The 25,504-nt window shown below is 40.6% G+C and overlaps 2 protein-coding genes across 4 annotated transcripts in view; one reads left to right on the top strand and one right to left on the bottom strand.

Annotated features, from left to right (window-relative positions):
- Window positions 1-2,744, bottom strand: part of LRRC63 (leucine rich repeat containing 63) — a 41,408-nt gene extending 38,664 nt beyond the window's left edge. Inside the window, exons 1-2 of one of the 2 annotated variants that reach the window (XM_047723468.1) lie at window positions 2,436-2,744; window positions 1,479-1,724 (exon numbers count right to left, since the gene is read on the bottom strand). In XM_047723468.1, the coding sequence (XP_047579424.1) occupies window positions 1,479-1,563 (85 nt within the window). In that variant the 5' untranslated portion in view covers window positions 1,564-1,724; window positions 2,436-2,744. Of the gene's footprint in view, window positions 1-1,478; window positions 1,725-2,389 lie in introns of both variants that reach the window. The other variant, XM_047723467.1, reaches the window with a different exon arrangement.
- LCP1 (lymphocyte cytosolic protein 1) overlaps window positions 1-25,504 on the top strand; it is a 119,208-nt gene that overhangs the window by 27,952 nt on the left and 65,752 nt on the right. Inside the window, exon 1 of one of the 2 annotated variants that reach the window (XM_047723465.1) lies at window positions 2,791-2,854. The exons of the other annotated variant lie outside the window; for it this stretch is intronic. The gene's annotated coding sequence lies outside the window, so the exon portion shown is untranslated. Of the gene's footprint in view, window positions 1-2,790; window positions 2,855-25,504 lie in introns of those variants that run through there. 2 annotated transcript variants of the gene reach the window in all.

Raw genomic sequence — 25,504 nt, forward strand, 5'->3', positions numbered from 1 at the left:
GTTATTCAAGTGGCTTGTCTTCACCTCATAGCACTTATCACAGGGTAATTTTACATTTACTTACATGATTATTTGATGCAACCAGAGGGTAATCAATGAAGAGGATGGACAGTGTCTCTTTCGCTCACTATTACACCCTCAATTCCTAGCACTGTGCTCAAAAGTATGGTTAATTCTTGTTATTTCTGACTGTTCTGTTCTATAAAAATCTCAGTGAACACTGAATTATCCAACACTGAGCCGTTGCTTCTAGGAAAAATCCAGTGTTAGGTTCTTCTAGGTCTCTGCTCTCAACAGTATCAGCAACCAATCACTACACAATCTTCTTTTATACGTGTTTCTATTTAAAGACACTTTAAAGATTTTATTTATTTATTTTTGACACACAGAGAGAGAGAGAGAGCAAGAGAGGGAATACAAGCAGGGGAATGGGAGAGGAAGAAGCAGGCCTCCCGCTGAGCAAGGAGCCTGATGCGGGGCTTGATCCCAGGAACCCGGGATCATGACCTGAGCCGAAGGCAGATGCTTAACCACTGAGCCACCCAGGCGCCCCTAAAGACACTTTAATATATATTGTTGATTCATTAATATTGAACAGACAGCCAACAACACTGCAGCTCATGCCTGAAGGCAGCTTAGCCAACATATATGTTTTTTGTCTTTAAGGCACAGGCTTTCTTCGTGCTTAGGAACACAAGACAGCACTATGCCCCAGGGGGCTCTTTTAGACAGCAAAATCACCAACAAAAAGCACAAAAATTTTAAAAACGGGCACTGAGAAAAGACTGAAAACAGACTGAGCAAGGGGCTGTTGTTTACAGTATGAGAACTGAAATAAGAAGGCAGAGCGTATCCCTTGTTGGATGTCCACTGGGAGCGTGTGTTTTCACCATCCTGGTCATAAGGACCAAGAGTCGCCCTATATACTGCTCTCCTGTATAGAGTTCACCTATTATAAAAGGAGAAAGAGCTCTCTCTACGGCTCTGAAGTATTCTGCATATCATTGAGTTAAAAAGACAAACTACAGGGGCACCTGGGTGGCTCAGTTGTTTGGGTACCTGCCTTTGGCTCAGGTCGTGATCTCAAGGTTGTGGGATCAAGTCCCCTATCAAGGCTCCTTGTTCAGTAGGGAGCCTGCTTCTCCCTCCATCTCTCCTTGCTTGTGCTCTCTCTCCCTCTTTCTCTCTCTGACAAATAAATAAAATTACAAAATGGTGAAGTACAGCACAGGGTACTGCTTTGGGGGTCAGAAATAATTTTAGCAGTTAGGTAAATTTGCACCTATGGAATCCACGAACAATGAGGATCAACTGTAATTGTAGAATTGAATTGGATGTTATCATCTCACAACAAACATTTGTAAGTTACTGGTTATTAGTGGGTGTCTCTTTTACTATTGTGATTCTGAACTGTGCAAGTTAAGGAATTTCTATGAAAACTAAATAAACTTAATAACATGTCTGACTAATACACATACCTGTATGGACTTTCTTCTTACTTAAAGGCAGCTTAGGGAATTTTGGAGGTAAAGGTCTTCGAAGTAGTTGTGGGTGCTCTTGCATTTTAATGAACAATAAGCACTGTTTTTCACAGCTATTAATTGAGAGTTGCAAATGTTTTGATTATGCTTGAACTGTTGCTGAAAAATCATTCATTACAGTCTAGATTACATCTTAGTGAAAATCATTCTGTGCTAATATTGTACTGAGTCCAAGCAGAATTCCTTATAAAAGAGAGGATAAGAAAGAAGATTCTTTAAAACTTCTAGAAAGAATCTAGATAAAATTTAGGTTTACAATTCACACAGAATCTTAACATACATATACTATTACCAATCAGGATCATTCTAAAATTTCCCACGTTAGCAAAAACATTCAGTCTGCCAGTATTATATCATCTAGTAAATACTGATTTTCCAGAGCAGTAGAAACAACACTCATTTTTTTCCTCTACCTTCAAAATGATATCACTTCACATATTCGGAAAAAGGTTTGGTCAAAAAGATAAGGAAGTCCCTCCATGACAGCCTCTTAAGACCCACAATACCTAACCATTCACAAATAAGTTGTTTTCTTTCTGTAATAATGACTTGTTATAAACTGCAACCACTACTAGTTGGGTTATACTATTTAATCAAAAAATAAGATGATCTTCAATCTAATTAGATTTTCCAGGATCTCTATTCCAATTAGTACTATTTAGAAATGATGCCAGAAGATGGACCCCCAAAACATGACCTTAGTTTTCAGGGCAGCATCAAAGTGCCTGACCCATTACTCTTCCGTTGACAGTCCAGAAGGGAATGCTTTGGAGCTGCATAAATAGGCCGTTTTATCCCTAATAGATAACTTTGCACACAAGGGCTCAAGGTATTATCCCTGTTAGTACGTCCACTCGATGCTGGTAATTTTCCTTCCATATTATCGGAAAATACCGTTCCATCCTTTAAGGCAATCAGGGGCTTCTCAAAATAACTGGCTTTTCCTCTTTCCTCTTTGCCTCGGAATTTAGGCAGCAAGGTAATGGTCAATGGAGGTGGCGGGTCTTCCCGCGGGAAGCACCTAGGTTACCCTCGTCCCCTGGCAAAGCGAACAGAGGCCCGGGCGACTGGCCCTAGCAACCGGAAGCGACAATACCTCCCTGGCCGCCCGACTCGCAGGCGCTAGAGAGGAGGGCGGGGCCGGGCGGGGCCGGGCGGGGCGCGTGCCCGAGGAGCCTCGGGAGCGGGTCCCGCCCCTCGGCTCGGCTCCGCGCGCGCGGAGCCCACTGGCCTTTCTCGGCCGCGGCGAAAGGCTGCCGGGAGGCTGCGCGCGGTGGGGGCTGGAGGAGAAGTCCGCTCCGTGTGCACCTGCTGTACGGAACCCCGTGGTGACAATCGTTATTACTATTTTCATTCTTAATGACAATGACCACTCTTACTTATTTACTCTTCTGGATTACACGACTTATCTAGGGGCTGGGCTGGCCGTCTTTAATGCCGCCCTTGGGAGCAGCCGGGTCCCGTTGCTGATTTTGTAGTACCCCCCCGAAAAGCGAACGCTCTTGTTTTCTTTCTGTTCATTTCATGCAAATTGCTTTCTCTTTCTGATCCTTTCAAGTTCCTGGATGAAGAGAAACTGAGTAGCAATAGGGACATGAAGGGTCCAAACGGGTTTTAAAAGAACCCCGTTTCTCACTGTTAACCGTGATGTGATTATCATAGTATGGCTTGTCTCCTCTGTCATGGTGTTGATAAACCTGGACATACAGTGGTCGGTACATCGTCTGTGTTTGCATGTGTGTGCGTGTGTCTCTGAAGATTTGAGAGAGAACGAGTGTGAGAGAGAACTCATCAGGTAGGTGTGTAAATCCCAGCTCAGAAAGTAAAGCAGATGGAGCTTCCAGTCTCATTTTTCCCCCTTAAGTGCAAGTGTAGGAACTTTAGGAACAGGTATTGGAAGATGAGAGACTTCTGCATAAATCTGCCCAGCTTTGGGGATCTTTTAAGATTTAGTCCCTAACCAAGTTTTCCTTTTTTTCCTCCTTAGGAGCAAGCATATTTTTTAAAGCAGTTAATGAAAAAAGTGGAAAAGTAAAAAAGTAATTCATCAGACTCTGGGAAATAGCAGCTTGTTTTTCTTTAGAGTATTATTAGCACGTGGTTTCTTTTTCCTTGTGGGATTACTGAGTCCCAATGAGACTGTGGCGGCTAGCGTGGATTTATACCACTTTTGCCCGTGTCTACTCCGTAGTTTGATTAGCCTCTCAGAAAAACAAAGTTGACAGCAATAGGCAGATATGATTGCTAGGTTTTGTCTCAAATAATATTTGTTGTGCATATTTTGTAAGCGTGAAAAGTGTTTATGTTTTTAGGCATAAAAATGTATATTTTGCATACTTAATCTGTGTTTCAATATTTAAATTGAGTCAGGTTCTTGTGTTCTCAAAAGTTGTTGGAACCATGAGAACTACTGAGATGTACTTTTACTGAACAATGCTTGGCCTTTAGAATTTTTGCTTAGTGACTCATGGTCACAATCAAGGCAATGTCCTTATCAATAATTTAAGGAAAAAAATGCTTTGTCATATATGAAATCAGGTACCAGACTTCATTTCCTGCAGATCTCTTCTAGCAAGTATCTACAGACAGAACCTTGGGCTGTTTAATATGGAAACGATGTACAAATGTAGACTGGATTTAGAAAACACAAATCACATTCAATTTGGATTATTTTAGTATTTTTATTTCACTTATTAATTTTTTTTTTACTATTTTTGAAAATGTTACTACCTCATTTTTTTTTCCTTTGAAAAAAAAACACACATGTCTCTTTAAGGACTAAAGCTCATCTTTGACTTTAAGGGTCTGTTTTACCTGTTGTACAGTATGGTCAGCCTATTTATTTGTCCCATTAGCTTTGCAGTTTTGGCAGAACCATGTGATGAAGCTTGTGAAACTAAACCACAACACTTTGGGTCTTTTAGCAGATTGTATTAAGGAAGCCAGAGCAATGGTGAGCCAAGGTTATACACATCCTGTGTTTTTGTGCTTTTTTAAAAAATGTTGCTAAAAATGAGATAAAAGCTTATGCAAAAGCAACCTTAGGCACCCTGAAGTTAATGCTATTGATTTTTCTAATGCTTGGGGAATACTTGGGGAATCTCAGATTTGCCTGTTAGGTGAGAGGACACAGCTCTGCTAGAAAGGTGTCGAAATTGTTGCTAGAAATCTTTACTATTTTCCATATACCTCTCTCCTCTTTCCTTTTAAACATAACAGGTTTACTGAATTGTTTCATTAGTGTAGATTTAATCTAACATTTTACCATGTGGAAATAACTGCAGTAATTTGTATTTTTATGCTCATATTAGTTTTTTTGGAGGTTCTTTTTAAAAATGAAGAGTTATTTTTGTGTGCATGTTGGTTAAACTGTTGAGTCCCTACAGTAACCCAGGGCACCACAGCGCTTTTGAGAAAGAGGTATTTACTTGGTCTGAATTTATTCAATTCTATATACAGTACCGGGAAACGTCTTACTCTTCACCAGTCACAGTGGCTTAAATTTATAGATTTTTTTTGTGTGTTTTCATGCTACATAAAGAACAGTTTTATATTTTTCTTAAATGTTAATAAAGATATTTTGAAGCTGCTTTTCTTTTTATCTCTCATATCTGAAAGCTTCATTTCTGTTCTTAATTATTTTAATTATTTCTGGCCCGGTATTTAGTTACTTCTTTTTGTCTTTCAGGATGGTAGTTATTTCCTTTCCTTTGTTTGAAGTAGAGATTCATCCCGAGATTCATTTAAAAAAAAATTTACTAAGGAAATGATTTAAAAATTGTTAATAAGAAAATATCATGCAACCTGCATCATAGAATTTTTAAAAAATCTTAAAAAAAATCCTAAACATAATGAAAGGACAGTGTCTGTTTTTAAAAGCATATTCATGGATTTACTCATTCATTCCAAAGAGATTTATTGGAAACCTACTATGCATAAGATACTTTGCAGGTGCTAAACTGTAAGCTTTATTAAACAACTTATAATGATTCATTTGAGAATATATAATTTTAGACAGTGAAATGAAATTTTAAATCATTTTCAAAGGCTTTACTTATCTATTAAGTACTTGAGGTTTTTAAAATTTTTTTAACTTTTTTTTGTTTTGTTGTTTGGGTAGAATAGTGTTATTTATTTACACTACCCCGAATACTTGAAAATAGTTGTGTATTTCCTTTGCTTCAGTGATGGTTTTAGACAGCTTATCTGCACCCGGGAGATATTAGATATCTATGTATATTGTGTGACTGTATCCTTCACCAAAAAAAGGTAAAAAAAAATATTTGTTTCCTTTGTGTTAGGTTGACTAAGCAACCTTGCCTTTGGTGCTGTGAATGATGAAATGTCAATGTTGGTTACTTACTCTGTGGGAAGGCACTGTTCTTAGCTTTGATTTTGTTTTATCTTACTCCAGAATTATCATGCCAATTGCACATTCTCATATTCGCATCAAATTTCAATCAAAGGCCAGGTAACATAGCTCAGCTCCTCAGGGTTCAAATCCCTGGCTGCCCTTTCTTAGTTCTCTGCCCTTGGGCCAGCTGCTGAGCCTAAGCCCCTTTGGTTTCCTCACCTGTGAACCTGGGGTAAAATGGGACCTAATTCAGTGTATTGTGAAGATCTAAAGCAATAATCTGTGTCTAGGACTTAGTTTTGTGCTATGTACAACGAGTCCTCATTAGATGCTAATTGTTAGGAAACAAATGGCCCAGGTGTCCTGTCTGCATTGTCCCTGCTTTATGTGATAATAGTTGATGATTGGTGAATCCTGGGCATTTAGTCATAAAATATAGCACCTAGTTGGCTACCATTTCGGGCATGGCAGAGAACCACCTGCAGCTCTCACATTGTAAAACAGATGTGTGCTGTAGGCTGGTTCCTCCATTCTGTCACATAGATCTTTATGCCCTCTGGGCTACAGAGGACCTGTGGGACAGCTTGTACCTGAAAGTGTCCAAGTCAGTGATGTAAGTAAGAAGACCTTGATTCGTCCTGCACGTGAGTCGAGTCTAGGAGCTGCTGTCCCCATTGATTGCATTGGACCATATCCATGGGGAATCTCAACCAGTGACGCAAGGATGAAAGCCGCCCTGTTGTCAGCATCCTCTGGGCCAGCTAGCTGGTGAGCCTAACAGTGGTGGAAAAGGCAAAAGGGCTACAATGTGACCCTCCTTTGAATGGCTAGAGGGAAAGGTGTTCCAAAAGCACAGAATCCTTCCCAGGTGTTTTCTCAAGTGCACGTTCATCTACTGAGACTTTGGAACCAGCAGAGATCTGATCCTAAATCTTTAAGAAATATGTGCCGTGCCCATAAAGTATATGAGTCCCATGCCCTCCATTCAGTCCTCAAAAAAGTCATGTAGTATTTAGAACCAAAGGTGAGTCGAAATGCTTTGCGATGACACTGTTCCCTCTAAGGCGCAAAGCAATTTATGACGTTAAACATTGTGATGACACTCTTCATTCTAAGATGCATAGCAGTTTATGACCTTAAACAGTAACCACGGTGGCTTTGCTCCTCAAACCTATCTTTCTGGTTTCTGCCCACAACCCTGACTAAGCGCATGCTTTACCTTCCGTGTAACAAGGCTAAAATGGTGCGGGGGCGGGGGGGGCAGGGTAGGGAAGAGCACAGATTGCCTGGACATGTGATGTGTGCATCATACTCTCTGTGTTAGTGAGGAACTTGCATTTCTTCCACCTTAGCTGGACATGTAGAACGCTGGCCTACTGTCTCAGCATCACTCCGTGGGTCTAGCACATTCTTGACAGCCCTTCAGGATTTACAACAATCTCAATCCCTCACCCTTATGTTCCGATGTCAGAGATTTTATCAGGGTTGAGATAAGGAAGTTCCAGACGTTGCCTCTCTCCTCACCCTGTCCCAGGGAGTGACCCGCCTTGGTGAAAATGGAGAAAATGGCTTCATTTCCTCCGCCAGGTATGCCAAGTGAAGTAATACGGTCCAAAAAAGGAGATGTGGTGTCCAGCTCTAGTCAGGGGACCATGGGGAAGACAGATTGTGGTTCATTACTCTTCCCTCCCCTGCAGTTCCAAGCAGAACACCCACACTTTTATCTGTTTGACCTATTAATATGGCTCTGCTTAAGACTTGCTTTAACGAAAAAGTTCTGTAACTACCAGAGATTTGCATGCAAACCAGCAATCAACATGAGACTTAGTCTGTGCTCCTACTTCTCATTGGATGGAACCTTGCTCTGAGCCATGGGACCTTTGCATGCCATTTTTAGTGTGGGTCCCCTCCTTGTACTCAGGAACCCCAACACCCCTTCACTTAGCAACCTACCCAGAATCAGACCCATAAGAAGATACCTGGAGTTATCACTTCTTTCAGCTAGAGCTAAAGGAACCAGAACATTCACTCCTTCCTTGCTCCTTTCCCCAATCCCAGACTCTTGGCATTAAAAAGGATTGCTTTCAGTGGATCTGTAACTTGGTATATCACTTTACCCAAGTGATCCTACTTGGGAGGAAAAAAAAATCATCTCATCCTGCATACTCTCTCTGGTTATTCTCAGTACATAGTTGCAAAACACTTGGTGTCCCCAGTGCAGGTAAAAGGGAGATGGCACCTATGGGCTCAGTGAGCAGCTTGAAGTGATTGATCACAGGGATTGAAAGTTGATCCATTAATATAACAATTCTGGCTTGTCACCATTTGTTTAGTAGAGATTATTTAGTTAGGAACCAGAAGGGCCGGTTTTGCTAATCCACTGTAAAATGAACTGTGATGAATTACAGCAGTGTGCTTTTTAGATCCACACCTGAGGACTAGACTTGGCCCGGTATTTCTTGATACGTATATCTCACTTATTGATCCTTATTTTCAAGGAGAAAAAGTCATTTCGAAAATGAAGCATTTTCCATAAGGTGTAGAAATTTCGAGCTTCAAATGCTGCAAGGACGTCCTATAGTAGTGGAGGTGTGGATTTTAAGAATTTTCCATGAGTTATTGACATGAGCTGGCTGGAGGATAAAAGAATCACACACGAGAAGGGCTCAGGCTAAAATGGAGGGAAGGACTTTACTGCCTGCTTGACCTCTAGACCTCTCTCAAATGACCTCTGTCCTTCTGAAACATCCACACAAAGGCAAACGGGCACCATTCTAGTAAGAAGAATAAGTGAGGGAACAACAGCACACACATACCGGCCAAATAGTAGCCCTCAGATAGCCATGCACCATGCGGCTGGCGCAGCCCTCCACCATCACTCAGTCCCTGGCTTGCAGCCTGGGAAAGGTAACACCTGGCCCTGCCAAGTCGTTCCACCTGGCACGGTGCGACAAGGAGACGCCCAACCCTAAGGGTAAGGGATGTGCTTCCCTTTCCAGCAAGACCACCAGCAGCGGTGACCCCAGGGGGGTGACTGGGACTGGGAACGGAGAGAGACCTGGAGTGCTCCAGGGGCGCCAGGAGGTCCAGGTGCAACCTGCTCAGGACCCAAGTCTGGAGAAGCCTGGTGGTGGTTCGCTGCCCACCCCTCCCTGCCCCCTCACCATGGGGAGAGGCACTGGGGACACAAAGCCAAGAGGCCAGGGAGCATCCGCTGTGTCAGAGGCCCAGCAACGCTGCTGAGGGGCAGAGGGCAGGAAGGTGAGGGGGGATGGGGGCGGGATTCCCAGGGGCAGGGAGGAGAAGGGCAGTGCCTTTCCCCAGGAATGTCTGTCTCTCGGGAGCCTGGGCTCAGGTGCCCCCAGGAGAGCAGGGGGTCACCATATCAAGCTGACAGGCACCTTTCTTCCAGGTACCACATAGCACCTGTCTGAAATACAAGGGACAGACTTTGGATGGGGTTGGGGTACAGCACAGGAGGTTGGTACCAGAGAGTTCATGAAGCCTTAAATAGAGAGAAGATCAAGACCCCGTCTCTTGACACCATACATGCACTTTATAGCAGCTTTATACTGTTTTTTTTTTAAGATTTTATTTATTTATTTGAGAGAGAGAGAGCGAGCCTGAGAAGGGGGAGGGGCAGAGGGAGAAGCTGGCCCCCCTCAGAGCAGGGAGCCTGAGGCCAGACTCTGATTCTGGGACTCCAGGATCACAACCGGGGCTGATGGCAGTCGCTTAACCAACTGAGCCACCCAGGCATTGGGTATGTTTCCTGAGTGTGTGATCATGAAGTTTATATAAGAAGTATCATTACTGAGTCACTCCAGGTCAGCTCTAGCTTGAATCGCCAAAGGAAAATCCAAGAGAGTTGTTGGGGTTGTCTGTTTTCCATTTTGTTTCTCAAGCTGAACTGGGACTCAGAGGACTGTGTCACCTCAGGTGGCTAACTTCTGTGAAGCTCAGTTTCCTTACCCTGAAGACTCTTTCCATATTCCTGCTCTATGGTTCTATTACTGATTTCTATTCACGAGCTATTATTGATCACTAACCGTAAGTGTAGCCCAATAATTATTGAATAGCTTGACATTTCCCACATAAACCAGTCTTGAGTAAGAATGTCTATAAATCTACTTGACTTTCTAGTACTAGACTGGGTGATTTTATTTGCTATAAAATAATATCTGTTAAGCTTGGTGGATGCTAACACTGAGTTTGGTATTTCCTCAATTTAATGAACAAAAACGTGTGTGTTTTATGAGTTTTGATCAGCTCCTCCCTCAACTTTCATAATTTAATTGAGTGTCTCAATATCAAAGTCATTAATGCTTCTTGGGAAAAAAATAATAGAAAAGTATAGGAAGTAAATGTCTTCTCCCCCAAACCATTATATTTATTACATAATATAATTAATATATATTAATATAGAACATATAGTTAATGTATACAATTTCATGTATATTAAATAATTTATAATATATAACTATATATAATTTTTTTAATTAAAGAGATTACATTGCTTATATTATTTGGTGACTCAATTTTTTTTATTTACCATTTTTTTAATTTTTTTATATTTTTTTATTAATTTTATTTTTTATAAACATATAATATATTTTTATCCCCAGGGGTACAGGTCTGTGAATCACCAGGTTTACACACTTCACAGCACTCACCATAGCACATACCCTCCCCAGTGTCCATAATCCCACCCCCTTCCCAAACCCCCTCCCCCCATCAACCCTCAGTTTGTTTTGTGAGATTAAGAGTCACTTATGGTTTGCCTCCCTCCCAATTCCATCTTGTTTCATTTACTCTTCTCCTATCCCCTTAACCCCACATGTTGCATCTCCTCTCCCTCATATCAGGGAGATCATATGGTAGTTGTCTTTCTCCGATTGACTTATTTCGCTAAGCATGATACCCTCTAGTTCCATCCACGTCGTCGCAAATGGCAAGATTTCATTTCTTTTGATGGCTGCATAGTATTCCATTGTGTATATATACCACATCTTCTTTATCCATTCGTCTGTTGATGGACATCTAGGTTCTTTCCATAGTTTGGCTATTGTAGACATTGCTGCTATAAACATTCGGGTGCACGTGCCCCTTCGGATCACTACGTTTGTATCTTTAGGGTAAATACCCAGCAGTGCAATTGCTGGGTCATAGGGTAGTTCTATTTTCAACATTTTGAGGAACCTCCATGCTGTTTTCCAGAGTGGTTGCACCAGCTTGCATTCCCACCAACAGTGTAGGAGGGTTCCCCTTTCTCCGCATCCTCGCCAGCATCTGTCATTTCCTGACTTGTTAATTTTAGCCATTCGGAATGGTGTGAGGTGATATCTCATTGTGGTTTTGATTTGTATTTCCCTGATGCCGAGTGATGTGGAGCACTTTTTCATGTGTCTGTTGGCCATCTGGATGTCTTCTTTGCAGAAATGTCTGTTCATGTCCTCTGCCCATTTCTTGATTGGATTATTTGTTCTTTGGGTGTTGAGTTTGCTAAGTTCTTTATAGATTTTGGACACTAGCCCTTTATCTGATATGTCATTTGCAAATATCTTCTCCCATTCTGTCAGTTGTCTTTTGGTTTTGTTCACTGTTTCCTTTGCTGTGCAAAAGCTTTTGATCTTGATAAAATCCCAATAGTTCATTTTTGCCCTTGCTTCCCTTGCTTTTGGCGATGTTCCTAGGAAGATGTTGCTGCGGCTGAGGTCGAAGAGGTTGTTGCCTGTGTTCTCCTCAAGGATTTTGATGGATTCCTTTCTCACATTGAGATCCTTCATCCACTTTGAGTCTATTTTCGTGTGTGGTGTAAGGAAATGATCCAATTTCATTTTTCTGCATGTGGCTGTCCAATTTTCCCAACAACATTTATTGAAGAGGCTGTCTTTTTTCCATTGGACTTTCTTTCCTGCTTTGTCGAAGATTAGTTGACCATAGAGTTGAGGGTCTATTTCTGGGCTCTCTATTCTGTTCCATTGATCTATGTGTCTGTTTTTGTGCCAGTACCATGCTGTCTTGATGATGACAGCTTTGTAATAGAGCTTGAAGTCCGGAATTGTGATGCCACCAACTATGGCTTTCTTTTTCAATATTCCTTTGGCTATTCGAGGTCTTTTCTGGTTCCATATAAATTTTAGGATTATTTGTTCCATTTCTCTGAAAAAAATGGATGGTACTTTGATAGGAATTGCATTAAATGTGTAGATTGCTTTAGGTAGCATAGACATTTTCACTATATTTATTCTTCCAATCCAGGAGCATGGAACATTTTTCCATTTCTTTGTGTCTTCCTCAATTTCTTTCATGAGTACTTTATAGTTTTCTGTGTATAGATTCTTAGTCTCTTTGGTTAGGTTTATTCCTAGGTATCTTATAGTTTTGGGTGCAATTGTAAATGGGATGGACTCCTTAATTTCTCTTTCTTCTGTCTTGTTGTTGGTGTAGAGAAATGCAACTGATTTCTGTGCATTGATTTTATATCCTGACACTTTACTGAATTCCTGTACAAGTTCTAGCAGTTTTGGAGTGGAGTCTTTTGGGTTTTCCACATATAGTATCATATCATCTGCGAAGAGTGATAGTTTGACTTCTTCTTTGCCGATTTGGATGCCTTTAATTTCCTTTTGTTGTCTGATTGCTGAGGCTAGGACTTCTAGTACTATGTTGAATAGCAGTGGTGATAACGGACATCCCTGCCGTGTTCCTGACCTTAGCGGAAAAGCTTTCAGTTTTTCTCCATTGAGAATGATATTTGCGGTGGGTTTTTCATAGATGGCTTTGATAATATTGAGGTATGTGCCCTCTATCCCTACACTTTGAAGAGTTTTGATCAGGAAGGGATGCTGTACTTTGTCAAATGCTTTTTCAGCATCTATGGAGAGTATCATATGGTTCTTGTTCTTTCTTTTATTAATGTGTTGTATCACATTGATTGATTTGCAGATGTTGAAACAGCCTTGCAGCCCTGGAATAAATCCCACTTGGTCGTGGTGAATAATCCTTTTAATGTACTGTTGAATCCTATTGGCTAGTATTTTGGCAAGAATTTTTGCATCTGTGTTCATCAAGGATATTGGTCTGTAGTTCTCTTTTTTGTTGGGATCCTTGTCTGGTTTTGGGATCAAGGTGATGCTGGCCTCATAAAATGAGTTTGAAAGTTTTCCTTCTATTTCTATTTTTTGGAACAGTTTCAGGAGAATAGGAATTAGTTCTTCTTTAAATGTTTGGTAGAATTCCCCCGGGAAGCCGTCTGGCCCTGGGCTTTTGTTTGTTTGGAGATTTTTGATGACTGTTTCAATCTCCTTACTGCTTATGGGTCTGTTGAGGCTTTCTATTTCTTCCTGGTTCAGTTGTGGTAGTTTATATGTCTCTAGGAATACATCCATTTCTTCCAGATTGTCAAATTTGTTGGCATAGAGTTGCTCATAGTATGTTCTTATGATTGTCTGTATTTCTTTGGTGTTCGTTGTGATCTCTCCTCTTTCATTCATGATTTTATTTATTTGGGTCCTCTCTCTTTTCTTTTTGATAAGTCTGGCCAGGGGTTTATCAATCTTATTAATTCTTTCAAAGAACCAGCTCCTAGTTTCGTTGATTTGTTCTATTGTTTTTTTGGTTTCTATTTCATTGATTTCTGCTCTGATCTTTATGATTTCTCTTCTCCTGCTGGGTTTAGGGTTTCTTTCTTGTTCTTTCTCCAGCTCCTTTAGGTGTAGGGTTAGGTTGTGTACCTGAGACCTTTCTTGTTTCTTGAGAAAGGCTTGTACCGCTATATATTTTCCTCTCAGGACTGCCTTTGTTGTGTCCCACAGATTTTGAACCGTTGTGTTTTCATTATCATTTGTTTCCATGAATTTTTTCAATTCTTCTTTAATTTCCTGGTTGACCCATTCATTCTTTAGAAGGATGCTGTTTAGTCTCCATGTATTTTGGTTCTTTCCAAATTTCCTCTTGTGATTGAGTTCTAGCTTCAGAGCATTGTGGTCTGAAAATATGCAGGGAATGATTCCAATCTTTTGATAATGGTTGAGACCTGATTTAGGACCAAGAATGTGATCTATTCTGGAGAATGTTCCATGTGCACTAGAGAAGAATGTGTTTTCTGTTGCTTTGGGATGAAATGTTCTGAATATATCTGTGATGTCCATCTGGTCCAGTGTGTCATTTAAGGCCTTTATTTCCTTGTTGATCTTTTGCTTGGATGATCTGTCCATTTCAGTGAGGGGAGTGTTAAAGTCCCCTACTATTATTGTATTATTGTCGATATGTTTCTTTGATTTTGTTATTAATTGGTTTATATAGTTGGCTGCTCCCACGTTAGGGGCATAGATATTTAAAATTGTTAGATCCTCTTGTTGGATAGTTCCTTTGAGTATGATATAGTGTCCTTCCTCATCTCTTATTGTAGTCTTTGGCTTAAAATCTAATTGATCTGATATAAGGATTGCCACTCCTGCTTTCTTCTGATGTCCATTAGCATGGTAAATTCTTTTCCACCTCCTCACTTTAAATCTGGAGGCGTCTTCAGGTTTAAGATGAGTTTCTTGTAGGCAACATATAGATGGGTTTTGTTTTTTGATCCATTCTGATACCCTGTGTCTTTTGATTGGGGCATTTAGCCCATTAACATTCAGGGTAAGTATTGAGAAATATGAATTTAGTGCCATTGTATTGCCTGTAAGGTGACTGTTATTGTATATTGTCTCTGTTTCTTTCTGATCTACTACTTTGAGGGTCTCTCTTTGCTTAGAGGACCCCTTTCAATATTTCCTGTAGAGCTGGTTTGGTATTTGCAAATTCTTTCAGTTTTTGTTTGTCCTGGAAGCTTTTAATCTCTCCTTCTATTTTCAATGATAGCCTAGCTGGATATAGTATTCTTGGCTGCATGTTTTTCTCATTTAGTACTCTGAATATATCACGCCAGCTCTTTCTGGCCTGCCAGGTCTCTGTGGATAAGTCTGCTGCCAATCTAATATTTTTACCATTGTACGTTACAGACTTCTTTTCCCGGGCTGCTTTCAGGATCTTCTCTTTGTCACTAAGACTTGTCAATTTTACTATTAGGTGACGGGGTGTGGACCTATTCTTATTGATCTTGAGGGGGGTTCTCTGAACCTCCTGGATTTTGATGTTTTTTCCCTTTGCCATATTGGGGAAATTCTCTCCAATAATTCTCTCCAATATACCTTCTGCTCCCCTCTCTGTTTCCTCTTCTTCTGGAATCCCAATTATTCTAATGTTGTTTCGTCTTATGGTGTCACTTATCTCTCGAATTCTCCCCTTGTGATCCAGTAGCTGTTTGTCCCTCTTTTGCTCAGCTTCTTTATTCTCTGTCATTTGGTCCTCTATATCGCTAATTCTTTCTTCTGCCTCATTTATCCTAGCCGTCAGAGCCTCCATTTTTGTTTGCACCTCATTAATAGCTTTTTTTATTTCAACTTGGTTAGATTTTAGTTCTTTTATTTCTCCAGAAAGGGCTTTTATGTCTCCCGAGAGGGTTTCTCTAATATCTTCCATGCCTTTTTCGAGCCCGGCTAGAACCTTGAGAATCGTCATTCTGAACTCTGGATCTGACATATTACCAATGTCTGTATTGATTAGGTCCCTAGCCTTTGGTACTGCCTCTTGTTCTTTTTTTTGTGGTGAATTTTTCCGCCTTGTCATTTTGTCCAGATAAGAGTATATGAAGAAGCAAGTAAAATACTAAAAGGGTGGCAACAACCCCAGGAAAATATGCTTTAGCCAAATCAGAAGAGATCCCAAATCGTGGGGGGGGGAGAAAGGGGATAAAAAGAGGTTCAGAAAGAAAGAAAAAAATTAAAAAAAGAAAACCAATAAAGAAAAAGTATAAAAAGGAAAAATATATATATATATATTAGATAAGCTTGCAGAAAGTGGTTGATTTTCTGTTTCTAGAGTTGCTGTTCTTCTTCTCTTCGATCTCCCGTTGGATTTGTAGGTGTTTGTAATCTTTAGATAAGCTATCTAGCTGATCTCCCGCTACCTGAAGTAGTCTCAGCCTGCTACTTCTCCGCCATCTTCCACCCTCCTCCGTGACTCAATTTTTTTTAAAGATCTTATTTATTTATTTGACAGACAGAGATCACAAGTAGGCAGAGAGGCAGGCAGAGAGAGAGAGAGAGAGGAGGAAGCAGGCTCCCTGCAGAGCAGAGAGCCCGATGTAGGGTTCGATCCCAGGACCCTGGGATCATGACCTGAGCCAAAGAGAGGCTTTAACCCACTGAGCCACCCAGGCACCTCAGGTGACTCAATTTTTTTCATTTGTTTTATCTTAGACATTCTGTGGGACCGTATTTATAGACCCACTTTATTGTTTTCAATCCAGCCTTTGCTTGTACAGGTTCCAGAACCTTGCTTTTTCAATCTGCTCAGGTGTTGTTAAGAAATACTGAACTAGGGATCATGAAACTAGTACATGTTTATTGTAGGAAAATCAGTTATACAAATAAACAAAAGAAGAAAGAAAAACTTCCTGTAATCCTTTTAGTATAGAGATAATTATTATTAATATTTTGATATAATATATATATAACTAAAACATTTTATATATATACACATGTACATATGTACACATATGTGTTTTAATTTTAAAATATTGTATCATTGCTATTTTATAGCTTTGTTGTTTCTTTCAAAAATATAAGAATTTTTTTCCATGTGGCATAAGCATTTTATTTATTTATTTTTTAAAGATTTTATTTATTTATTTGAGATGAGAGATCATGAGTGGGGGTTTGGGGTGAAGACAGAGGAAAAGGGAGAGAAATAAGTAGATTCCCCTGCTGAGTGTAGAGCCCGACATTGAGCTGGATCCCAGGACCCTGAGATCATGATCTGAGCTGACGTCAGATACTTAACTGTCTGAGCCACTCAAGCACTCCTTGCATATACATTTTAAAGCTTTTTGATAAAATGCCCCCTATTTGTCTTCTAGAAATCCTGATTTAAGTTCCCACCAGCTGTGTGTGTTTATTTCCCTTCATGGAGCTAACTCGTCCTGGGAATTAATCATTTTTTAATCTTATTCTGATAGGTAGAAAATAACATCTTATCTTAATTTGTGTTTGATTATTAATGAGCTTAACATCTTATTTCTCTGTTTATTACCAAATATGATCTATTATAAATGATTTATCCTAGTCTCTTGCCTATTTTTACATTGTAGTGTTTATTGTTCCCTCCTAATGATTTTTGAGGGATCTTTGTATATTTTGGATACGTAATATACCCAGTTTGCCTACTTTGGCTATTTAAGATAAGAGGTAAAATGGTTACATATTTGGGTCCTTAAGCCAAACATACATGGTTTGAGTCCTGGCCTTACCATTTACTAGTTATATGACTTTGGTCAAATTGCTCAACCCTTTAAGCCTTAATATCTACATCTGCAAAATTGGGATAGTAATGGCACCTACCCCATAAAGAGCTGTGAAAATTCAACGAGAATGTCCTTAAAGAGCTTTAACATGGTGCCTGGAGTATTGAGCATGCTCAGTCAACTTTTTATTTTTCTCAGTGAAAATTCAGAACCTAATAGTAGAAAGGAAATGTCACACCATGACCATTATTATTATAATTGTATGGGAGAGTGACTTTGTCAATAAATTATACTAAAATGGAACTTGTGCTCTTAAAAAATAATCCATATATAGGTATTTATTTATCTATACATATATCATATGAACAGTCATAAAGGTATTTTACATATATACATACATATGTATTTATAGATGTATATATGTGTATGTCTATATATGTATGTTATATGAACAGTCATAAGGTTACTTTATACTTGAGCATGTATAGTTTGTTTAATTGGTTAGAAATCAGTGCTAGGAATTACAGTTGTTACATGGCTGCCAGTGCTGAGGTGGACAGCTTCCTACCCATCCCAAATGCCTAGAAATATCAGATAAAATATGTAGCTGAGGGGTGCCTGGATGGCTCAGTCAGTTGGGCATCTGCCTTTGGCTCAGGTCATGATCCCAGGATCCTGGCATTGAGTCTCGTATTGGGTTCCCTGCTCTCTCTCTCTCCCCGACTTCTGCTCACTTGCTCACTCTCTCAAATAAATAATATCTTAAAAAAAAAAGTAGCAGAGATGAGCAGAAAGGGAAATAAATCCTCTCGTTGAAAAGAAAAAGAACTCAGTGGCAGTGAAGTCAGGTCAGGATGAAGCCACGGCAGTGCACAGACATGTCTAATTTAGACATGGGCTTTTTGAGCCAGGCACTGGGTTTGTACCACATACATGGGGAGTGGGGAAGACTCTCTAGTCTGTAGCGGGAAGAGAACTGAAACAAAATACCCTGCGTAGTGTTGAGAGCCTCAACTGCGGTCCTGTCCCTGAAAAAAGAAAATCCACACCCTGGCCAGGAAAGTAGAGGGGCAAGGGAGTTCTCTGGGACCTCTAATGAGAGCACTGATCTCTCTCCTGGGGGCTCCACCCTCATGACCTAATCACCTCCCATAGGCCCCATCTCCCAGTATCATCACTCTGGGAATTAGATTTGTACATACAAAATGTGAGGGCACATAGACATTCAGGCTATGGCAGCAGGTGTCCTAGTTTGACTAGAGAAGAAGCTGGTTAGAGAAGGTGGCCAACGTATGTCTGAGAAGGGACTCAGATTGTCAGGATCTGGAAGCAGTAGAGAGCCCCTGAAGGATTTGGAGCTGGGCGTCTCCAGGATCTGCATTAAGAGAGAAGTCTGAAACTGACACCAAGTTACTCTCTTAATTTCCAAGGGCTAGTGAGAAGAGAACCAGCTCCAAATAAATCATGAGTTCGGGCAACATGAAGGCCAAATGATGTCTGGGCTGCTGTAGTTCAAAAGCAAAGCCAGAAGTGAAGCACTGATCTCCTGAAGAACACAGTGGGTAGCACGGGCAGGGAACAGAATAACCTGCGCCGGCGGGGACAGACATCCTGCTCACCAGGCAGCAGGTGATTTAATTTCAGAAAATCACCGCTCTCCTCATTCAAAGACATACCTCGATTTTGTTGTTTTTGTTTTGAATTTAATTTTTAGGCTAACTTGATTTATAGGTAGGATCTAAATGCATTGGCAGTTTATCTAAGTGCATTAGCAGTTTTATGCTTGCTTATTGTAATAGAAATAGTTAACAACAACTCTGGAAGTCTGCGATCATTTTCCCAGATATTTATTCATGTTAGAGAAATTCTGGTCCAGTTGATGTCCCTCATTTCACAGTTACAGTTAAGATATAAAATGGGGTGCGGGGGTGGCTCAGCGGGTTAAAGCCTCTGCCTTCGGCTCAGGTCATGATCTCAGGGTCCTGGGATCAAGCCCCGCATCAGGCTGTCTGCTCGGCAGGGAGCCTGCTTCCTCCTCTATCTCTGCCTGCCTCTCTGCCTACTTGCGATCTCTGTCTCTGTCAAATAAATAAATAAAATTTTAAAAAATAGCTTAAAAAAAAAAGATATAAACTGAAGCCCAGGAAGGTGACTTGTAATAACAGTAGCTATAATAAAAATCCTTTCGGTATGAATGCTGGCACTTTTTGGGCGTATGCTGTGTATTGGTCATTATGCTAAGTGCTCCCCATGCTGCTTCTCGTGTATGCCTTGGAACGACGACGCTAGGATGTGGATGCTGTTTACTTTTCTTATGTTGATGAAGAAACAGTCTTCCAGAAATTAAGAAGCTCATCCAAACTTACAAAGATCATAAACCCAGGAACCAGGTTTGGGATCCAAGCCTTGGTAACTCCAGAGTACATGCTCTTAACTGTTTTGCTCTAGTGGCTTGACCTGGCCAAACAGGTGGAAACTCGGGTATATTTAAATGCAGGATCTCCTGATTTGTGTTGGATATTTTCTACCTCACCTCAGGCCTCCATATCTTTGAAAACAGGTAGCTAAAATCACTGAGTAGTTCAAGATCCCACTGCAAGAAAAATGTTCCATTAGGCACATCTACTATATCAGAAGTTCAGAATGTTTAGTCAATTTTTAAATTTCACTTGAGAAAACCTTTGACTTTTCGTGGAGTCCCTAGGGTGTTTTAATTAGATATTTGGTACATCTTTTATTTTCTCTATTTGTTTATTATTTCCCTTATATTTTCCCCAGGTGTTCAGGTTTGGGGACCAGATATTGGTCCCATAAATAGTTGTTGGTACTTGTACACTTGTATATACTCTAGAGGGACAAAAATTGATTTAAGAGGTCTTTTCCAGAAGTACGCACAAGTAGTTCCACAAAACCTGGGTATAAATTAATCAGTGCTGTAAAACTTTAAAATTAGGGCTACTTTTCTCCTTTGAAATCAAACATCCTCTTCTATAATTGATTGCTTGGTCTAGATTGAAAAATCTATTGAAGCAGTTAACCTTTCTGTTTGATAATATTGTTAGCTGTTTTAGGTTATACCTTAGCTAAGGTACTCACTTGATAGACCACAATATTAATGTTAAATCCGTTCTCTACCTACTCAGTACCTGCACCAGTGGAGATGAATAGGGAGGGAGAAAAACCATGCAGAATGCTTTACATTCACGATCACTTAATTATTCATTACAAAGGGGAAAAAACACTAGCTTTACAGTGGAGGACCATGGCAGACCTCAGGTGCCCCATGATATAATGCACTAAAAAGGACACATCACTTATGTGGCATTCCTGCCCAAAGTGTAGGCCTGATTTAATTGTGAGGAGACAGATAAGCCCAATGAGAGACATTCTATGACTAGCTTTTTCCAAAATGTCCAGGTGTTGAAAGACAACTGAGGAAGTACCTCAGGTTACAGGGGACTAAGGAGACATCACAACTAAATGGACTATGGGATCGTGGATTGGGTCCTACTCCAGAAAAAGAACACTAATAAGACAATGTGCTAAATTTTAAAAATGTCTGTAGTTTAGTTAATAGTGGTGGATCGAAGCTAATTTCCTGATGTTGCCAGTTGTACCATGGTTATATAAGATGTTAACATTTTAGGAGGTGGAGGAAAGGGCATACAGGAATTCCTGGAACTCTTTTTGCTCCTTTTTTGTAATTCTGAAATGATTTCTAAATGAAACATTATCTAATTCAAAGAAAAATATTTTTTTTTAGATTTTATTTATTTATTTCACAGAGAGAGATCACAAGTAGGTAGAGAGGCAGGCAGAGAGAGAGATAGAGGAGGAAGCAGGTTCTCCGCTGAGCAGAGAGCCCGATGCGGGACTCGATCCCAGGACCCTGAGATCATGACCTGAGCCGAAGGCAGAGGCTTAACCCACTGAGCCACCCAGGTGCCCGAAAAATATTTTTTTAAGTGTAATCACTAGCCATTAATGTTGCTTAGGCCCCACACCAAATTCCCCTCAAGCAGCCTTCTCTTCCAAACCCCTAGCCCATTGTTTTACACTCTCCTTTCTTTATAGCCCTTCCATAGCTCCTTCTGCAAACTCATTCGTTGTGGAAATAGAGATAGTCAGAAAATTTTGCACAGGTCCTCCTCCCAGCACCTGTGACCATCTACTCTGCTTTCTCTCCTGTCTTCATGGATGAGCTGTCTCTGCTCCTTGACCAGGCCAAGCCCTCCACTTGTTTACTAAAGCTCATCCCTTCTTATCTCTTCAAGACATTTGCTCCATCAAATCTTCCCTCTATCTCTTGCATGATTTTTTTCCTCTTTCTCTGATGGGTAATTCCCAGAATCATAGAAACTTACTGTTATTTTTTTCCCACCTTAAAAAAGACACTTGAGGGACACCTGGGTAGCTCAGCTGGTTGTGTCTGACTCGTGGTTTCAGCTCAGGTCATGAGTTCAGGATCCTGAGATCGAGCCCCATACCAGGGACTCCATACTCATCATGGAGTCTGCTTGTCCCTCTTCCTTTGTGCACTCTCTCTTTCTCTCTGATAAATAAATAAAATCTTAAAAAAAAAAAAGACACTTGAGCCCACACCCCCTTGAACCAGCTTCCACATTTCTTTTCTTCCCTTTACAACAGATCTTTTAAAATTTGTTTATAGTTTCTGTTTCCAATATCTTCCCTCCTATTCTTTTGGGAAAAGAGTCCAATAGGACTTTGGCCCCACATCTCCACCAAACTGTCCTTACAGGATTACTGATGGCCTCCATGCTTCAGTGGGCAGTTCTCTAGCCTTACCTTACATGACCAGCAGCAGCTTTTCAGAGATTGGTCCCTCTTCCCAACTTGAGATCTATCTTTAGTAGACCTCTAAGTCATCACAGGCACCTGTTCTATTTCCTGTCTCTCTGAGCATTCCTTCTTAGTATACTCCACTGGTCCCTCTTCATTTTCCTAACCTTTTATGTTGGAGTGCCTCAAAGCTCAGAGCTTGGACCGCTTCTCTTCCTTATCTGTATTTGTTCTCTAGGTGATCTCATCCAATCACGCAGCTTTAAATACAATGGATGACTTCAAATTTAACCCCACAGTGTGGGTCTCCAGATACAATAGGCTGCTGCCTGCTCAATTCTCCTAAGTGGGTCCCAGATAGGCACAACCAGTCTAAAACAGCTTGTGCTGGTCTCCACCTTCAAGCATATTCTCATCTAGTCTTTCCACATGGGCTAAAGCAGACATCATTCTCTACCACTGGCTCAGGCCAAAGGTCTTGAATTCATCCTTGGCTCTTCACTTTCTTAAATGCTGCAAAGAATCTGTCAGTAAATTCTTCCAGCCCTACTGTCAAAATATACACAGAATCAGGTGACTTCTTACTGTCTTCACTGCTGAGACCTTAGTCCAAGCCATGCCTGTCTCACAGATACTTGCAACAGCCTCCCACTGATTTTACTGCACCCAGCTTTCTCTCCTTTGGTTTAATCAGGAGACTTCCTTCCCTGCAATGACTTCTTACATCCCTTATGATAATAGTCAACACCCTGTGCGAGCAGGCCACTCTGACCTCATCTGCTCCTCCTCCTCTCCATCTTTGCTCATCACATTGGCCTTGCATACAGGAGGTGCACCTTTCCCTCAGGACCTTTGCACTTTTTCCTTCTGCCTGGAATCTTCTTACTCCAGAATCTGCAGGGCTTACTTCCACTCCTCACCTTCAGCACCCATGTCTCTCCTATTTCAGCTCAAATGTCACTTTCTCAGTAGGACCTTGCCTGGTAACCTTATTTAGAATTTCAAATCCATATCACTCTTCTCTGCCTAAAGGACACACACACACACACACACACACTTCTATTCCCCCTCCCTTATTTCATTTTTTCTTCCTAAGATTTATCACTGTCTAGTATATTATATACTTTGTTATCTTGTCTATTGTCTGCGTCTCCCAGCAAGGATGTAAACTACAACAGGTCAGGAACTTTTGTCTGATTCATGCATGACTGTATCTCCAGTGCCTCTGATAGTACCCGGCACATAGAAAGTGCTCAATAAATATTTGTTGAAAAAAATGAATGGTTACATGAGTCTGCACCAAAACCTCAAATTTTGGTACAACGGGCTTTGAACCAATGGAATGTTCCATGCCTTGCAAAAGCCTTCAGCAGCAATTTACAATGGCACGTTAATTCCTCACATTCCCAATCTTTGGATTAATGCTAGGCATCCAGTATTAACCACACCAAGGATTTTCCCCTTGTCTCCAGCTGGTGATGATGCCAACAATGATAATAACATAGGTCAAGCTCATTTCAATACCTTGCATAATTTGTTACCAAACTCTCAGTATCATTTTTACTGTCAAACCATTTGTCCCATATGTACAGTAATAGTCACCATTTTCTCACCATTCTTAAGTCTTTCAATTGTCTCTCTCTTCACTTCCATTATAACTGGATACCTCCTCTGTCAGGTTGTTTCAACATTCTGGAGTCCTTGCACCAGTTACACACAAGAAGGTTAATCATGTTGATGACTCTCCCAGAGCTTCCTTGTTTCTGTACAAACACAGCAAACCCACCATAGCCCAGAGGCTGTAAGTTAGGGACGTAAAATTTAATTTTTAAAAATTAATTAATGATATTTTATTTTATCATTTTTTAAGATTTTATTTATTTGACAGAGAGAGAGACACAGAGAGAGAGAGAACAAAAGCAGGGGACGTGGGAGAGGGAGAAGCAGGCTTCCCACTGAGCAGGGAGACTGCAATGTGGGGCTCGATCCCAGGACCCTGGGATCATGACCGGAGCTGTAGCAGACGTCTAAGATACCTGAAGGCAGGCATCTCCATTGACAATATTTTAAAAATCAGATAATTTCACATAAAAATTCAGACTTCTGGTTTCTCTTGAGCAATCAAGTTGGTATTCTTTCTGCTACTACCTGTGGACAAGGCTTCTATTTTTCCAGCGGGTGTCAGTTTCTGTCACTTATACCCAGCCCACATCACTCCAGTTAAGCACCTGCCTGGTCCCTGTAGGTGTTTGAGATTGACTCAAACCACAGGCAGGAAAATGACTTAGATGAAAACAACCCTGTGTTCCCATGAATGCCACCTACTAGGGTGGGAGGAGTTGGCACACTTATTCTGAAGCCTTGTTTTCCTGAACACTTAGAAAATGAAAGTTTTTAAATTCAGTAGTTTCAGTAAATCTACTACCAACAGCAATTTTGGAGAGTTTCTGCTTCATTCATTCTAGGGCCTTTTTTTAAAAAAAATTATTATTCTTCATTTAAAAGTGTATTTTTTGTTTATCTTTCATTTATCCTTCATTTCTTTTAATTCAAACAAGGAAGGACAGGGACGCCTGGGTGGCTCAGTTCGTTGAGTGTCTGCCTTCAGCTCAGGTCATGATCTTGGGGTCCTGGGACTGAGCTCCACATCAGGCTCCCTGCTCAGCAGGAAGCCTGCTTCTCCCTCTTCCTCTGCCTCTCCCCCTGCTTGTGCTGTCTCTCTCTCTCTCTCTCTCTCTCTGTCAAATAAATAAATAAATAAATAAATAAATAAATAAATATTATCTTTTAAAAGAATAAATAAATAGGAAAGGACAATGAGAAAGGAGATGAGATGACAAAGGATCCTTCTCCTTCCCATTTCTCATTCCTCTGACTGGAGTTTGTCAAATACTAGGAAGCCTTTGAAGGCTAAACCCTCACGGTGTAGACAGCTGACACCGCCCACTGGAGAGGTGGCAGGAACCCTCAACTACTCAGGTTAGAATGTGTGACAACTTGGGCATATTTTGTTGCATTTTCTGGCTACTATCTAATTCATCTAAAAGAAGACCTCTGTTTGCTGGTTAGTAAGCAGTCAGCCTTCATCTGTAAAAAGTTTGTACCCAAAGGACAATGAGAAAAGCAAGTGAATTAAATGTCACTGAGGTTCAATCCTGTTTACTTTGGATTGGAAGCAAAAAGGCAGGATGCAAAATGTCAGGAGGTAGGCTATGAACTCTGTAGGAACAGAGGATGTGACTGTTTTATCCACCACTGTAGTCTCAGTGTCTTGTAAAAAGTAGCATGAATGAGGAAAATAGTGAATGAATTTGGATGTTGTGATGTTGCAGGTAGAAACAAGTTTTGAGATTTTTTCTGGGCACTTCCAGGGTCTTGATGATGGAAGGAGATCTTACACAATATTGTAAATGGAAAGAGATTATTGATATTCTTGTTGGGTCCAACAACTTCATTTTGAACCAT

This window comes from Lutra lutra, chromosome 3 (genome assembly GCF_902655055.1).
Source record: "Lutra lutra chromosome 3, mLutLut1.2, whole genome shotgun sequence".
NCBI classification, from domain to species: Eukaryota; Metazoa; Chordata; class Mammalia; order Carnivora; family Mustelidae; genus Lutra; species Lutra lutra.